This window comes from Vigna unguiculata, chromosome 5, assembly GCF_037176805.1.
Source record: "Vigna unguiculata cultivar grain cowpea cultivar isolate G323 ecotype 2 chromosome 5, ASM3717680v1, whole genome shotgun sequence".
In the NCBI taxonomy this organism is placed as follows: Eukaryota; Viridiplantae; Streptophyta; class Magnoliopsida; order Fabales; family Fabaceae; genus Vigna; species Vigna unguiculata.
The window spans coordinates 14,144,542-14,162,789 of NC_140796.1; the positions used below are offsets into that span (position 1 = coordinate 14,144,542).

Sequence of the window (18,248 nt, forward strand, 5' to 3'; positions counted from 1 at the left end):
AATGCTTAAGTGTTAGTATGTTAATAGTGTTCCCAATGTTGAAGTTGAAGGTGATTGAGTTGTTTATGAGGAGGAATAAATGGGTGGAGTTAAAGGTTCTTAATATAGCTTAGTTTTGAAGGTATGCTTTCTGATTTTGTAAAATTGAACTTGTTATTTGATTTTGAAGTGGATTTGTTATTGAAAACAATTGATCTCTCAAGGTATAGTAGAGGGTTTTGGTCTGAAGGTGAATTGTGCGACACAAGATTGGAAGGTCAGTTTTGGATATTTTTTGCACTTTTAGGCTTCAGTTCTTTATAGAACCAAAGCCTATAGTCCCACAATAATTTCAAAAATGTCACTACATCTTTAAAGGCTTTGTGTTTCGCGAAACTGAAGCCTATAAGGCTTTGTGGTCCTGTCTCTACGAACCTCCTCGCTCGTAGTCCAACTCTACGGACATCCTCGCCCGTAGTCCAACACACGTGATCCACCAACTACGAACCTCTCCGCTCGTAGCAGCTCTCAAGTGTGAGCACGGAACATACGAACCTCCCCGCTCGTATCCCCACACGAGAGCATCAGGATATGAACCTCCCTGCTCATATCATCACGTGTTCACCACCAGCCATGAACCTACCCGCTCATGACACAATCAGCATCTCCTGGTCCAAGTCTCACATCACAAAATCAAGACGAAAATTAAGAAAAGCACACTGCAATATAAGAGGTACATACTCAAGCTGGTCTTAGGGATTCCAATGTTTCCACGAACCTACCCACTCGTGGCCCAACTCTACGGACCTCCCCGACCATAGTCCAACTCTACGAACCTACCTGCTCGTAGTCCAACATGCGTGAACACCTACTATGAACCTCTCCGCTCATAGCAACCTCAAGTGTGAGCATGGAACATACGAACCTCCCCACTCGTATCCCCACACAAGAGTACAACAGATACGGACCTTCCCGTCCGCATCAATCACGCATTTCCAACCTTTGTTACGAACCTACCCGCTCGTAACTAGTCCAGCATATCCCTGACCAAACTCTCACAAAGAGCCATGCAAAACACACAACAAAGCAAACTACCATAGCACTATTGCCTGGCGCAGCCCCTACGCCGTTAGGCGAAGTTACAACGCAGACTACCTGACAGTTCTCATACACCGTCGGGCGCCACATGCTTTAAAATCCCCTGTTAGTAACCATCGCCTGGCAGCCCAACCCGTACAACCAGGCGCCACACCAATAACGTGAGTTTACTGAGTAAATCATCATAGAACCCATTTTTGCTATCCCAATTAATAAAAAGTATATTATTATTATTATTATTATATACATCTTCTAAACATATTGATCTTTTATCACACCTTCATTAAATAATTCAAAGACTTTAATTTAATTTTATACATCTAAAGTACGTATTAATATATAATATATATTATTCTTACGAACACCCGTATGGTATAAATTATTAAATCCTTATGAGATATAATATCCTAACCATTTAATAAATATTATAATCTACGTTATGTATAATAAATTAATTATATAGGAATTTCCCAAATTGCATCGCACATAATTACCTCTATACCATATGTGTTTTTCTTTTCAAATATGATAATGATTTTCACTCTATTTATAATGTTACTCAAACAATTTAAGCTATATAATACGTAACATATAAAATAGAAGTATTTTATACTTTCCACAAGCAATAACTAATAATTATATAATAACACCTTTCCTTTTATATACATAATTAATTTAATATAAATCAATATCGTACTTACTAGATTTATAGTACAAAATATATACATATATATATATATATATATATAAATATTATATTTTTGTATAACTTATATGCTACACCTAATAGAATTATCCTACAGCAAGGCCCCTTTAAAAATTAATTACAACCTAAAAATTTCATAACTAGAAAACTTGAAAATTCAGAAATCATCTCCTTACCATTATACATAATTTTAAATAAATCAAATTAGTAAAAGTGTCACTCTTTAATGTTGCCAACCCTTAAACCACAAAACTTCCTTTTCATGCCAAAAAAGTTATAAAAATCATTTTAGCACCCCTAGTTATAGTTGCTACTGGCGGTTATATGAAGAAATCCTAATAATAATTATCAATCATTCTTTTAGCATAAAAAAATCTATGATTACCTTTCATTTATAAAACAAATTTGCACCTTTCCAAATTATTATACATGATAGAGGGAATATTAACACCCCCACGTAGTCAATTTAATAACATTTTTTTTTTCTATATAAAAAAAATCATATACATTTTCTTTTCTTTTATCTACTTCGATTCATTAATTTAAATATCTCTGATTAATAATATTCATATACTATATATATATATATATATATATATATATATATATATATATATATATATATATATATATATATATATATATATATATATATATATAAACTTGTTAGAAAACTAGTCCTACCTAATCTCCAAGTTCACTTACCATCTAAATAGAATTGTTTCCAACAATTTAGATTCATACTCTACACGCACATATATATATATATATATATATATATATATATATATATATATATATATATATATATATATATATATATATATATATATATATATATATATATATATATATATATATATATATATATATATATATATATATATATATATATATATATATATATATATATATACATTTCCGCCACATATATATTATTATAATACTAATATCTATACCAAAAACTATATTCAAAACTTTCACGTATAAATCAATTATTAGTACTCTAAAAAAACCATCACACCACATATTTCTTTTTACCAAAATTCTACATCACTTTATAAATCAAAACTATCATTGTTTAAATAAAGAACAAACACTAGTAATACCAAATTGTGATAATATCTTTTCTTTCTGTTAATTGCTCGACATTTTGGTTTGTAAAGTACTATTTACATCTAACAAATCGCATAGAATATCTAGGACAAGATAAAATCACTCACTATGCATTCAATCCACAAAATTATACATGTTCTACAAAACACTTCACCAGTAAAGCAAATAAACATTGTCTTCTAAAGAAAAACAATGCAATTTGTTCAAAACTATGGTTGCACCATAATGGCCAATTTGGTTTCGAAAACTTCATCAATAGTAAAACATAAGGTTAATATATTCACTCTAGCCAAGATTCAAACCCACGTTCGCATTCATAATATATTGGTAAAATAAAACCCAATTAAAATATCACACTAATGGCACATACAATACTCGAACTCAAGTCCTTTCAACATAACTAAGTACTCTTAACCACTTGAGCTAGTACTATTTCTTATCTATGACTTGTCAAAAAATTCTCTTAGGTTATTCTCAACCCACCATTACTTGTACTTTATTAATTATTATTTATATGAATTTCCTGGATCTTACACAAAGCACTTGGGGGACATTTATTCTTCCCTCAGACAAACTGCTCAAAAGGTTCCACTAATCAAAACAAATATTACAATCCAAGTACACAAACTACTATTCATTATACGAGTGCACAAATGACTCTTGATTCTCACGAGTACGCAAATCACTCTTGGTTTAATCTTTTTAATATTTCCTTGAGACTAAGAACTCTCGGTAGAAAGAAAAATACTCTCATAGAGAGCTTAATTTAACCTCACAAAGAATAACTCCACAAAGTGAATGATTTATAAAGTATTTTACACCCACAACAAAGAACACTTTATATGATCATTGAATGATTGAAATAATTTTTTATAGTAGACGTGTTATTCGTCTTACTTGAACTCTTTAAATAGCTTATTGGAGATGTCTGTTGCAATTTGAATAGCTAATTTAGGATTATGCAAGATATTCACTTAAGCTTCAAAGAGAATCTTTGTTTTTAATGGTCTTTGACGCTTGAGAAGAAGAGATGTAATTTTATTCATCTGAGCATTCTTTCTATGTTTATGCTTAAGGAAGCAATTCAAGTAATATTTGCATATGTCACAATTAATTGCAGTTAAACATAATCATATAAGTTCATTTGTTTCCCGAAAGAGAAAGTCATAAGATTGTTGCTTCACAAAACCAATTTAAGTGTAGATAATATATTCGTTGACAAAAAAATTTTCAAATGCTTAGTGTAAGATCCGAGAAAATTAAATAGTTAATTAAATAATTATTTAATAAATCCAAGTAATAGGAGCCTTTAAGGAATTTAATGCGATGTGCTATGACGTGGAAAAGTACTAGCTTAAGTGGTTGAGAGTACTTTGATTGTGTGAGAGGACTTGGGTTTGAGTCTTATGAATGCCAATTGTGTGTTATTTTAATCTGTGCATTATTTTATTGATATATTTGAATGTGAGACGTGATAATGTAATCCTAAAATTATAGAAATTATTATAAATATGAATTGGTTGAATTGGTTGTGCATTTGACTTGGTAATTGATGTGTTGTGGGTTCAAACCTTGCTAAGAATAAGAACTAAACTTTACTTTTGCCTAATTTTATTTTTTGCATGGAGACAAAAAGATAGAAAACCCAGTGGTAAATATTGTTAGAGTATAAGAGAAGGCTAAGAGAGCTTTTAGGTTAGAGACACATCAAGAATTTGAATTTGGAGCAAGGAATCCTGGTAAGGGGAGCTACTTTCGCATGTTTTAAATCCTTTATGATGTATTGTTTCATTGAATGAACCTTATTGCATGAACCCATTCCCTCACTGTGTTGTTTTCGCGATTCTGGGTTTCTGCCCAGAAACCGCTTGGCGGTAAGGCCCGAGCCGCCAAGCGGCTCATCAATATGTGCATTGTTTTTGTTTCTGTCGGCATGAACCGCCTGGCAGTGCTCGCGTCATTTTGGCTTGTTTTGATGTTGTTTGAACGGAAATCAAGGTGGTTTCTGTAATTGATGTGTTTAGATCCTATTTGGGGCATTGTTGATAGGAAATTAATTAGAATTGTGGGTATGGTACAGTTTTGGGACATACTCATGTATGAGAATCTGTGATCATATGCTCTAATGTGAGAAGGCAATGAATTGGGGTGGATTCCAGAGAGCAAGGGTTGAGTAAAATTTAAGAATTACATTGAGAGGAGAAGTCCAACCTATTTTAGGTAAATTGCTATAGTTTGGTTTGATTGACAACAAGGTCGTATATTAAAGGAGGCTGAAATCACTCGCAGGGATGGAGAAGCCTAGGTTTAGGTTGAATACTAGTGTACCACCTAGCGGCACTATGCTTGCCGCCAGGCGATGGCGAGGTGCAGTCACTGGGTTGCGAGTTTGAGCAATGGAAAATGGAGAGAGGAACCTAGGTGAGTGAGTGGTACTAGAAATTTATTGATGAAATTGTAAGGAACAATATAATTATAGTACTGAATTGTGTGAATTGGAAGAGGTTGGGAAGTATGAGTATATTATGGTGTAATTGTAGGAAATTTAATTAAAGAAAGGGAGAATGATGATTCTAATTCAAAGTTCCAGGTTTGGGAAGTATAGGTTTGCTTGGGGTGTACAATTGGGACACGAGATAGTGTGTCTTAGTGAGTTAAGGTATTAGCTATGAATTGTGTAATATGGATTGAAAGTTAAATGAGTAGAAGGTGTATTACTGTTGTAATGCAATTAAGGTATGTAATGTGCTATAAGGAACTGTACTGTGTGATCTCATTTGGAGTTAGGTTGAGTCATTGGATAATGATGGAAGAAATTGGAAAATCCTAGGTCTTGTTATGAGATTAGGAATGGGAATTATAGGTAATGGGATCGTTTGTGGGGTGCCAGGGAATCAAGAATGAGAGTTGGATGAATGAGAGTTCCTTACTACCTTTGAGGAGTTAAGAGAGTGTGAGATAATCTGGTTGCGGTGCGAAAACAGAAATTGGTACGTTGCTGATACAACATCTGGCGGCTGGAGCGTGCACGCCAGGCGATAGGAACTCCAGGGAGGGTTCTGCAACGATTAGCGCCTGGCGGTAGAGTAGGATCCGCCAGGTGGTAGCGGAGAAGTAGGTGTTATGTTCATGGACCTGGTGCCTGGCGGCGTAGCTTGAACCGCTAGGCGGTCAGCACTGGTTTCGCCTGGCAGCGCTTGGGGTTGCGCCAGACGATAGTGTTGCAGACTATGACTTGTGTGCGTTGCTTTTAAGCGGTAATCCTATACTTGGATTAGGGGATGTTGTGCCATGAGCGGGTACGTTCATGAATGGTGGTGAACATGTGATGATATGAGCGGGGAGGTTCATATCCAGTTACTCTCGTGTGGGAATACGAGCGAGGTAGTTTCATATGTTTCGTGCTCACACTTGAGAGATGTTGCGTGCGGGGAGGTACGTGGCTGGTGGATCACATGTGTTGGACTACGGGCGGGTAGGTTCGTAGAGCAGGGCTACAAGCGGGGAGCTTCGTAGAGGCATGACCACGAGTGGGCAGGTTCGTGTGAGCATCATATTCCTGAGTCCAAGGCTAACTATTTGTGTGATTAAAGGTTGAAAAGCCTTGGGGTTTAAGGTCTTGGCCAAGAACTAATTAGGTTAAATAAGATGGGTGTGTTATTATATTCTGTGATTATATATGTCATTTCTATTTTTATCAGCTCACCTTTTTCTGTTTGTGTATGGCGATGATCGTGTGATTCGTTGCACGAGAGCAAATGATCATACAGGTGATGCTGAGGATGCTCAGGCGACAGAGTGAGGGCTAGCTGGGATTAGAGCTAGGGATTTTTATTATGTTTTCTTTTATGATTACGGATTTTGGAAATTGTAATGCTTTTAATACTGTTATTTTATAAATTTTGGCGCGTGTTTAAATATTTTAAATTCTTCTTGTGTTTGGGAATAATAATATATCGTCTATTAAATTCCATTTCGTATTTTTATTTATTTAATTAAGTAATATTCCCTAAGGATGTTACACTTAGTTTTTGTCCAAAAAATCATGACATCATATTTATAACTTAGGTTTATATTGATCATATGTACCAACTATTATACAAGCTTCATTACACATTTATTGATCTATTAGAAGGTCTATTTTAGCTACCATAATGTTCACATAATATTAAACACATAACACTTAAAATGTTTGTTATGATCAAAACTAATTAATGGCTTACTTGTTTAAGACCACCTGATAAGGTACTAAAGATTATATGCCCTAGGGTCTCAACATGAGGCATGTGATGACCCTAGAAAATAGAAAATAATTGTGTTTTTTAGATTTGTAAATAATAGAGGTTATATGAAGAATTTTTTTTCTTTTTATATTGTGCCAATTAAGGATACAATAACTCCGATTTTTAAATGGGAATTATGTGTTCTCTTAGCAGAATCTTGATGTTTTCAATATTTGTACTTAATGGCATGATGGTGCTAGTAATATGAAAGAAGAATCATTTGCATGCATTATTCCTTAATAATAATCATTGTGTTTGGTATGTTTATTGTTTGGCTAAAGAGAAGTTATTACATTTCATCAATTTCATTTTTAAATTTAGATTTCATTATAAATGTGTTTCTCTAATAAACATGATGAGTTACAACATGTTGATCCAGGTAAAATAACTCAATTATTGGAGATTGGTGAACTTGAAGCTAGTTGGGAACTAGTTGGAGCCTACATTTTCATTTTATTTTTACTACAATAGTGGATCTCGTTTGGTTCTCAAAAAGGTAGGATTAATGGATCAAATTATCATTAAAGGGGTAATAGTGATGCTATTATAATATTTTGTCTTGAGTTCACTTACTTTTCACACAAAAAACTAGATTATGAAAATTATTGAGTATTTGTCGAGCTTAACAACAATATTCTTGTAATTTATTTAATATTATATAGTTAGTTTGTTCCACTACTAAAACAACTCATATTTCCTGTCAATTTTGTTTTGAATTTTTTTTAGGAAATACTTATAAATTTTGTTATGAAAAAAAATTTGCTAGAAATTGATGCCAATTTTTTGCAAAATATTTTGTATAAAACACTTTTCGTAACAAATTTTTTGTAAGAATTACTTGTGAATTTTATAATTTTGTAGGAAATAATTACCCACGAAGGAATTACCTGTCAATTATTTCTTAGAAAAAATAACAGGAAAAAGTCTTTTCTTGCAATTTTTTTTAACAAAATTTACAAGAAAATTCCCATGTAATATGAGAAATTTTAGTAGTGTTCTACTAAATTTTGAAATTTGATTTAAAATTAAAGAAAAAGATTTGTTAACATTAATGTATAAGAAACAAGACGTTGATATATTTTTTTAATTCTATTTAAATGTCACATCATAAGCTTTCTACATAAAAAAAAGATTAAAATATCTTTTTGGTCCCAATTTTCGTCAAGTTTTTTCAAATAAGTCCTAATTTTGGTTGTGTTCAAATAGGTCCCAATTTTCGTCAATTATGTTCAATTGGGTCATTTTTTGCTAACACCGTTTAAATCATTAACGACCATGAATAGTGACTGCCACATGTCATTTCGTGGTTTTTTTGAATTTTTTATTTTATTTTTATTTTTAATTTTTAATTTTTTTTAAATTTTTTTTAAATGTACACGTGTCAACCCAGGAGTGTGCCACGTGTCACTTTGTGGTTTTTTTGAATTTTTTATTTTATTTTTTTGAATTTTTTTGAATTATTTTTTAAATGTCCACGTGTCAATCTAGTAGTGTGCCACGTGTCAAAGTCAATATTCTATATTCAATTTGGTCCCTATATTTGTTATTTTTGTTCAATTAGGTCCTAATTTTTGTTAAGATTAACCAATTTGGTCCCTATAGAAGATGTGACCAAATTTAATTTTTATATCAAAGTTATAATGATGTGAATTTTAATATATTATATAAAGATATTTAATAAAAAATATGAATTTTAATATAAAAATTAAATTTGGTTTTAATTTGGAGAGGGACCAAATTGGTTAATGTTAACAAAAATTGGGACCTAATTGAACAAAAATAACAAATATAGGGACCAAATTGAATTTAGAATATTGACTTTGACACGTGACACGCTACTGGGTTGACACGTGGACATTTAAAAAAAATTTTAAAAAATTTTAAAATTTTTTTAAAAAAATTCAAAAAAACCACGAAGTGACACGTGACACACTCCTAGGTTGACACGTGTACATTTAAAAAAATTAACAAAATTTAAAAAAAAATTCAAAAAAAATTCAAAAAATTCAAAAAAAATAAAAAAAATTCAAAAAAACCACGAAATGACACGTGGCAGTCACTGTTCATGGCCGTTAATAATTTAAACGGTGTTAGCATAAAAGGAACCAATTGAACAAAATTGACGAAAATTAGGACCTATTTGAACACAAAACCAAAATTAGGACTTATTTGAAAAAACTTGACGAAAATTGGGACCAAAAAGGTATTTTAACCTAAAAAAAATCATATCAGTATTTTAAAGTGCACATATGTTTCATTACATGTGATGAGTTTTGCAAAATAAATGACAAATTTAGTAAACAAATAATGAAATAGTTAACTTTGAGTAATATTTTAGTTACTAGGACACTGCACATATGTTTCATTACATGTGATGAGTTTTGCAAAATAAATGACAAATTTAGTAAACAAATAATGAAATAGTTAACTTTGAGTAATATTTAGTTACTAGAACACAAAGGGTTGACTCAAAGATAAAGCGAGTAAAACATTCGCTTTAGATCTCTAACAAAAAAAGTCTCAATTTTCTTTTATTACTAATATTTTTCAATTAAATTAATAATATAATTATGTTTAAGAAAAAAAGGTCTCAAAATTTTTTTTAGTACTACCATACACCTCTATTAAATTAATTATAAAATTATGTTTAAGAAAAAAAAGTCCCAAAAAACTATTTTATTACTAATATAGTTCTATTAAATTAATTATAAGGTTATGTTTGAAATAAAATTTAATTAAATTATTATTGTCTGATAATTTTTATTAGTATTAAAAATGATAATTAATAAGTTAAATTTTTTTTTAGTAAATTATAATTTTGTTTATGAAAAAGAGAATGAGTAGATATTTTTATTCTCTTACAATCATTTTGTATTTTATTTTCTTCTTTTATATCGTTGTGACTTCTCTTGCCTTTCCTTACTCTCTTCCCTTCTAAGAGTCACTTTTTTAGGGGTTTTACCATATTAAATTTCTTGAATCTCATATTGTTTGTGTGTATTAATTTTTTCATCCTCATCTTTGGTTAGTATGTTTTTGCTTTCTATTTGTGTTATTGTTATTTTTATTTTGTTTTGGATTTGTATTAGAATTATAGATGTGTTTCTTTTGCTCAATTTTGTTTTTCAGTACTTTTCGATTTATAGGTTTCGAGAGTTTTTTATATATCTTGCTCACTTACTATCGAGTTGAGAAGAACAATATTTTTTGAATTATTTTTATTAATGATTAATCTTAAAATAAACTTACAAGTTTGTGATAAAAGTTGAGACTTCAGAAGGAGAAAAAGACTTGAGACTTCAAAGATACTACAAGTCTACTATCAAGTTTACTTTCTTAACAACCAAAACTAGGTTTTATTGTTTTAATTCATTTGTTTTATATACTTGTCTGTAGTAGTGTTTTATATCTTATAATTTTTTTTATTTCATATAAAAATATATAAATATGTCAACTAGAAAATTTGAATCAGGTTATTCAAAAATCTAAAAGAAGAGAAGAATTGAGGCACTAATTACATCACAAAAAGGAGTTATGAATAAATTTATAAAAATAGAAAAGAAAAAATAAATTAGAAAATACAGGTGGGTGCACTCTGAATGAACAAGATAATAATAATATAGATATAGGTGAAAGCAATTATAGAGTAAGAGAAGTAGTTAGTGATGGGGATAATTCTGATTCTCAAACCCATGACAACGAGGATGAGATTAAGAGACTAGATAATGATTCTACTTTGGACAAAAATAATATGATCCAAGCCAATGGAAGAATATTGATACAAATTTGAGAGATTTATTGGTAGAAAAAGGTCCTATTAAAATCATTGATATAGATTTTCCTAAAGATATACATTCTAGGCACTTTTCTTCATCAAATTATATTCAAACTTTTCCTAATGGAGAGAAATACGAAAAAAGATGGCTAATTTATTCTAGAGATTTAGATAGAGTCTTTTATTTTTGTTGTGAATTGTTTAATGTTGTTTCACGTACAAGTAAACTAGCTAACGAAGGTAGTAATGATTGGAGAAATCTTAGTAATAAGTTGAAGAGACATGAAATATCAAATGAGCATATTACTAAAATGAATGAATGAATTGATTTGTAAATGAGATTGGAAAAAAAATAAAAGAATAGACAAATATGTTCAAAAACAAATAAATAGAGATAGAGAACATTGGAGAAATGTGTTGTTAAAAATTATTGCAGTTGTTAAAACTCTTGGTAAAATAAGTTAGTCTTCCGTGAAAACAATGAAAAGATTTATCAAGAACCTAATGAAATTTTTTTAAGTCTAATTGAAATGATTGCAGAATTTGACCCAATTATGCAAGAACATATTCGTCGAATTAAAGATGATGAAATTCACAACCATTACCTTAGGCATAATATACAAAATGAGTTGATAAATTTGTTAGCAAGTGAAATCAAAACAAAAATTATAAAAAAAAATTAGGGATGCAAAATATTATTCAATCATACTTGATTGCACTCCAGATATAAGTCATCAAGAGCAAATGTCTTGTGTATTACAGTGCGTAGATATTTCATCAAATCCTATACACATTAATGAGTACTTTTTAGAAATTTTAAAAGTAGATGGATGATACAAGTGGAAAAAGTCTTTTTGATGTTATTGTTGATGAATTAAAAAATCTTCAACTTGATATTAACGATCTTAGAGGACAAGAATATGATAATGGATCTAATATGAAAAGAAAACATCAGGGTGTGCAAAAAAAATTTCTTGATATTAATCCTAGATCATTTTATACTTTGTGTGGCTGTCATGATTTAAACTTAGTACTTTGTGATATGGCTAACTCTTGTCCAAAAGCTACATCTTTTTTTGTGTGTTACAATGTATATATACTTTATTTTCTTCTTCTACAAAAAGGTGGAAAATTTTACAATACCATATATATAACTTAACTCTTAAATCATTGTCATATACATGTTGGAAAAGTCATATTGAAAGTGTGAAAGTTGTAAGATTTCAAACTTCATAAATAGGAGATGCTTAATTTGAATTAGTTGAAGTTAGTGATGATCCTAAAATAAAAAGTGAAGCTAATTGTTTAGCAACTTATGAACTAGAAAACTATGAGTTTTTGTTAGGCATGAATATTTGGTATGACATTTTATTTGCAGTTAAGTCTGTTAGTAAGAATTTACAATCAAAAGATATGTGCATTGATGAAGCTATTGAACATTAAAATGTCTTCTTTCATTTTTTGAAAAGTATAGAGAAATGGATTTGAAAATGCATTGATTTTTTCCAAAGAAATTGTTTTTGAAATGAATATAGAACCTAAGTTTTGTGAAAAACGTATGAGATGCAAAAAGAAACAATTTGATGAAAATGTTGATAATGAAATTGTAAAATCTCTTCAAGATTCATTTAGAATTGATTACTTTTTGTATATTATAGATAAAGTAATTACCGTATCTCAAAGTAGATTTGAACAATTTAAAATATTGAAGATATTTTTGGTTTTTTATTTAGTGTTAAAAAATTAAAATCACTAGATTATACATTTTTTAAAGAAAAATGCTTAAACCTTGAAAATTATTTAAAACATGATAATTTGTTGGATATTGATGGATTTGATTTATTTTCAGAATTAAATATCTTAAGGGAAATTATACATGTGGAAAATGATAAACCAATTGATATTCTTAATTATATAAAAAGAATATATTCTTCTCCAAATGCATATGTAGCTTATAGAATAATGTTAACAATTTCAATGTTAGTTGCTTCACGCGAGAGGAGTTTCTCGAAACTAAAAATAATAAAAACTTATTTAAGATAAAAAATATCCCAAGAAAGATTAAACGAATTATCCTTATTATCTATTGAAAAAGAGATGTTAAATGAAATTAATTATGACAATTTAATAAATAATTTTACATAAAAAAAAATTCAAAAAATATATTTTAAATAAAAGACCTCATTTTTTAAGTTTGATTTAGGACTCTCAATCTCTTGAGACGTCCTGAAGACACATAGAGAGCTTTTAATAATGTGAATAAATTTTATCATTTAGATTTTATTGAATAAAAAAAGTTAAATTAAAATTTCAAATTCAATTATTTGTAATGTTCTAACCTTCATATTTTAATTTAAATAAGTTATCTACCATGCTTGAATTGTATAAATTTATTTTTCAATAATCAAAAAACTTATAGACAATTTTCTTTTGATCTAATTTTAATACTTCATGTTTCTACACTTATAATACAATAACTATCTTTTGCTGTGAATATTATCGAATAACATTGTGAAATAAAATAACATAAATTTCTTTACAAATAATATAATTATTTACATTAAAGAAGGTGAAAACTTTACTTTTTTTTTATTATGAATTCAAAACGTTAGCTTTTATTTAAAAGAACTATAAGGCCAATATCTTCAGTTGATGTTATTTTATATAGTTATAATTAAATTACATTACGTGTTATTTTATCAATCATAATGATATATAACTACAAATTTTGAGTGTATGTGTATTATATATTATTTTGTTATTGGTCAAGACTCACCATGGGATGCCATATATTTTGAAATGGAAAAGATTTTCCGATTCAAAATATCAAAGTTCATTTTTGGAATGCACTAAACATATTTGGAAAAAATAAAATAAAAAGAGAAAGAAAATATCACGAGAAAGATGAACAAATAAAAGTTCCCTTCTCAGAATTTCAAATTGGGCCACTTGAGCCCAAAGATAATCCAACAAGAGTTTAAATTCAATTTGAATGTTAAAGATTTTTAATTTGTTTAGTAAAAGATAAAGTAAAAGAAGAGAAATTTGTTTTCTATCCTTTTCTGTTTTTTATTATGTAGAATAGAACAAATATAGAGAATGACATAAATATATATAATTAAATAAAATAAAGTACATAAATTAATACTAATTTAACATTTTTTATTCTTTTCTCTTTCTTCCAAAATAGACAAATTAAACATTGTGGGCTCACTATTATTTTATCATTTTTTTTTGTATTACTATACCATTAAAGGAATTTATATATTAAGGAAACTTTTAAAATGTTAAAATGATTGTATTTTAAAAACATAACAAAAACAAAAGAATAGCACCAAAAGCCAAACAATGAATCTAAATTTGAATTCAACACGTCAAATTTCGACAACTCACATACAATCACAAGTTCCAAATATATAAGGCTAAAAGTTCTTAGCATATGTGAAACTTATGAAAAACTTTAATGCCCTACTTATTTATTTCACTTTCCTATTATAATAAAAGCAATAGAAAAACACTCTAAGCCTTCAAATAACTTACTTATTGTCCTCCTAATGTAGTAAATGTAGTAAGCTATAAGGAAAAAACATAGAGATCTACATTCATTAGAGTAAAGTTAATTGCTGATTATGGGTTAAAGCTAGTGGAATCAAATTCCATAAGGAAAATTATCTGTGGATATTGTAGATTTATAAGCATTGTTTTCTAGAAAATAAATATTTTTATGAGTTAAAACTGACTTGCTTATAGAATAATTTGTAATGTTTTCTTATATTAAGGTTTTAAAAGTTGATTTTTAATCTATGTATGAAAAACTGTTTGTAATTTATGAAACGTATATTTGATTTTTCTTCTTTTTTCTTAATTTTTTTTATGAAAAATGTTTATTCAAACTGCTGGGGAAAACATATTTAAAAAATTGTAAATGTTAATATCTCGAGTATAACAACGTGTACATTAATTAAGTGATGTAAACTTCACATCCATTATTGATATAATTACATCAATGTTATTTTAAACAATCTTCATTTTAAAATTTATTTTATGGTATGAAATTAAATTCAAAGTATGCCAGTAAAACGAATATGAAATCTTGAAGAAAGAGCACATTTGAAATTAGAAAGAAAAAGGAAAGTTGCAAGGGAAGGAAAACCACTACTGACCTGAAATATATATATATATATATATATATATATATATATATATATATATATATATACATATATATGTATATATATATATACATATATATGTATATATATATATATATATAAATAATTAAATATTTCAAAAATATGTATTTAATTAAAATAATACGGTGAAATGAATAATCATTTGTTACCTTTTTTTTTATTATTATTAACATTTAATAATTTTGATCATCATAAGAGATTAGCTTTCGTTGGTAGTATAGAATATAAATCGGTTTTACATGAAAACGCATAGCTAAGTTTGTAAAGAAGAAATGAGAGACTCTGAATAATTATTATTATTTGAAGAGGAAAAGTGCATAATAAGCATGAACATATGAATTTTCCTCTTGAGAGAAAAGAGAGAGAAAATAGAGCTAGCGCCTGCACCTGGTAATGGCGCTGCAGCCTCGCTGGTAAGGGTTGGCCGGCGCGCCAGGCTGGCAATTGTAATAAGAGTTTCCTTTGCGAGAACACGGCACAGTGTCTCTCCGCATCGCTCCGTAGCTTATGTACCTTTTGCTCGCTAAAATGCGCCGGTTGATCTCGCTGTCCATCTCCAATTCCGACTCCTCTTCCACCAACGGCATCCACGCCATCTCCATTCCCACCACTCCTGCCTCCGCCGTTGGCGCCGACGAAACGACCATCCAGACGGTGGCGCAAATTCCAAGGAAGAGCAAGGAATACGCGTAGTGATGCATTGGTGTTAGAATTGAATGGGCTTGGGAGTGAGTGAGTTTTGAGCTTCGCAATTTGTTTTAGTTTTCCAGATTAACGCTCTTATATTTGTCTCATTCTTCAAAAATTCAATGTAGTTGTAAAATGTTAAGGTGATTAACGCGTGAAGATGAATTAATTAATTAAAATAAACTTTATTATTATTGAAAACTTTACTATTGAAATTAATTATTTTTCGAAATCTCAGCGTATATTATTTTAAATGTATTTTTTTTTATTATTACTGAAAACTTTACTGTAAAGTATTTATTATTATTATTAGTATTAATATTAATATTAAAGATCAGTTTTGTTTTTTATTTTCTATTTTTAGTAAATTTTAACTTATAACAAGACTCATATAAGAAAGAATATGCATTAAATGATTATTAAAATTTATATATTTAATGTTGAGTCAGTTTTTCGACTTTAATGTATAAGCAGTGAAATGTAAATGTCTTATATCATTTAAAGTATATTAAGGTTTTCCAGTTAGAAAGACAACTTTGTTTTAACTATTATATAGTCCATAAAAATTAAAAGAAAATGAAATTTTAATGATGAGAGATAGAAAAATAATTATAAATAGTAATTATGTTTATAAATAAATTAAAATTTATTTGTTATCATTAAGAAGAACAAAATAGTTTAAGATAATATTAATGTTATATATTAACAAAGTTAATTATATTTTTCATCATAATTAATAAACAAATCAAAATAATTCTTGTGATAAGAGTGTGAATAAATGTTATCTAAAGCTACCGGGATAAATTTATAGTCTTTTAAATGTTAGAATGAAAATAATGGAAGAGTGTATTGTTAAACTTTTGAAAAGAAATTTTATCTATTAATGCTCTTATATTTGTTTCCTCTTTGTCCATTCTTTCACTTCATCTACACACATGCACGAACGCGCACACACATACACGCACAAACACACACCCTTGCACACACACCCTCGCGCATACACACACGTACACATCTACCTGCACTATATAGAGATATAGAGATGTCAAAATGAATTTCAACCTGTGAGCCAATGCGGGTCACCATGGGTTTGAATTGAGTTGAGAAAAATTCAGTTTTCTCAAAAGTGGGTCGGACTGAACCTGACTCACTTAACTCACAGGTTAAATGGGTTCAAACCGAGTTGAAGATGGGTTGACCCACTTAATACACTAACATTTTTTTACATTTTTTTTAATTTTTTGTTATAATTATTTACTACTTTTAATTATATACGTTCACAATTTCATTTTTTTAAATGCTAGAATGTTGTTCAATAATATTTGAATACTTTGAATCTTCAATTAATTTGTTTGTTAAGTTATATACATTAATACACTAATCTTTATAACTATTATCTTTATAATAATATTTCTAATATTTCGAGAATTGAATTAGGTGAATACTTTGATTCCACCATTATAAAAAATAAATTAAGTCAATTCACTCTATTGTAATACAATAAATATATAAATAAATTACAAAAAAAAAATATTCGTAAGTAAGCTAACCCACTAACTCACCAACTTGTGGTGGGTTGGGTCAGGATGCAAAATTTTTTGCCCACCAAAAAGTGAGCCGGTGTTGAGCTTGCCCTTGTTTAGCTCAACTCGTTGTAAGCCAACTTGTATGAGCCGGATTAACTCACTTTGACACTCCTACACACACCCATCTACCCACACACACACACACGTGCATGCACGAGCACGCGCATGCGCGCGCACACACACATACTCCCACTCCTCCTTCCTCCTCCATTAGCGGCGACAAAACGACCATCCAGACGGTGACATAAATCCCAAGGAAGCAATGGCAGATGTTTTGAGGGGCAGGGAGGGGCCATGGCACCCCCTCCCTTTTTTTTTTTAATTTTTTTATATTATATGTAATTTAGAAAATTTTAATGTTTTTTAAAAAATTTAAATTATATATAGTTTATATTAAAAAAATATTATTAAATTAGGTATTTTTTTAATTTTTTATAAAGTATAAAATTTAATAATAATAAATGATAAAACATAAATCAAATATAATAAAAATTAAATATATTTATTAAGATACATCTTTTTTATTATCTTTTTGAGTTTTTTTACATATTAGATTTATCTCTTATTCTCGCATTTTTTTTTCGCTTTTGAAAAAAAGTTAGATACAAATTTATTGTTTTTTTTCTTTTAATTTTATTTTTTCTCTTTTACAATTGAAGAAAAAAAGGAAATTCTCATATCTTACTTCATTCTGAAATATTTGTTTAATAGTTAGCATTATCTTCTATCTCATGAGTCTTATATTTATTTTTTATGAATATAGAAGTAAAAGTAATGTATGATGTGTTTTTTCATAACCGATTTTGAATGGTGACTTTATTATCA

At 29.0% G+C, this 18,248-nt stretch overlaps 1 protein-coding gene across 1 annotated transcript; it reads right to left on the reverse strand.

Moving 5' to 3' along the window:
- Nucleotides 1-15,406: 15,406 nt before the first annotated feature.
- LOC114183000 (protein RALF-like 33) lies at nt 15,407-15,926 on the reverse strand. The gene has a single exon (XM_028069816.2). The coding sequence runs from the start codon at nt 15,849-15,851 to the stop codon at nt 15,525-15,527; it is 327 nt and encodes a 108-aa protein (XP_027925617.1). The 5' UTR covers nt 15,852-15,926; the 3' UTR covers nt 15,407-15,524.
- Between the last annotated feature and the right edge of the window lie 2,322 nt (nt 15,927-18,248).

Bases quoted from the DNA above. Each gene is read 5' to 3' on its own strand.
- LOC114183000 (XM_028069816.2), bottom strand. From the start codon at position 15,851: ATGCATCACTACGCGTATTCCTTGCTCTTCCTTGGAATTTGCGCCACC.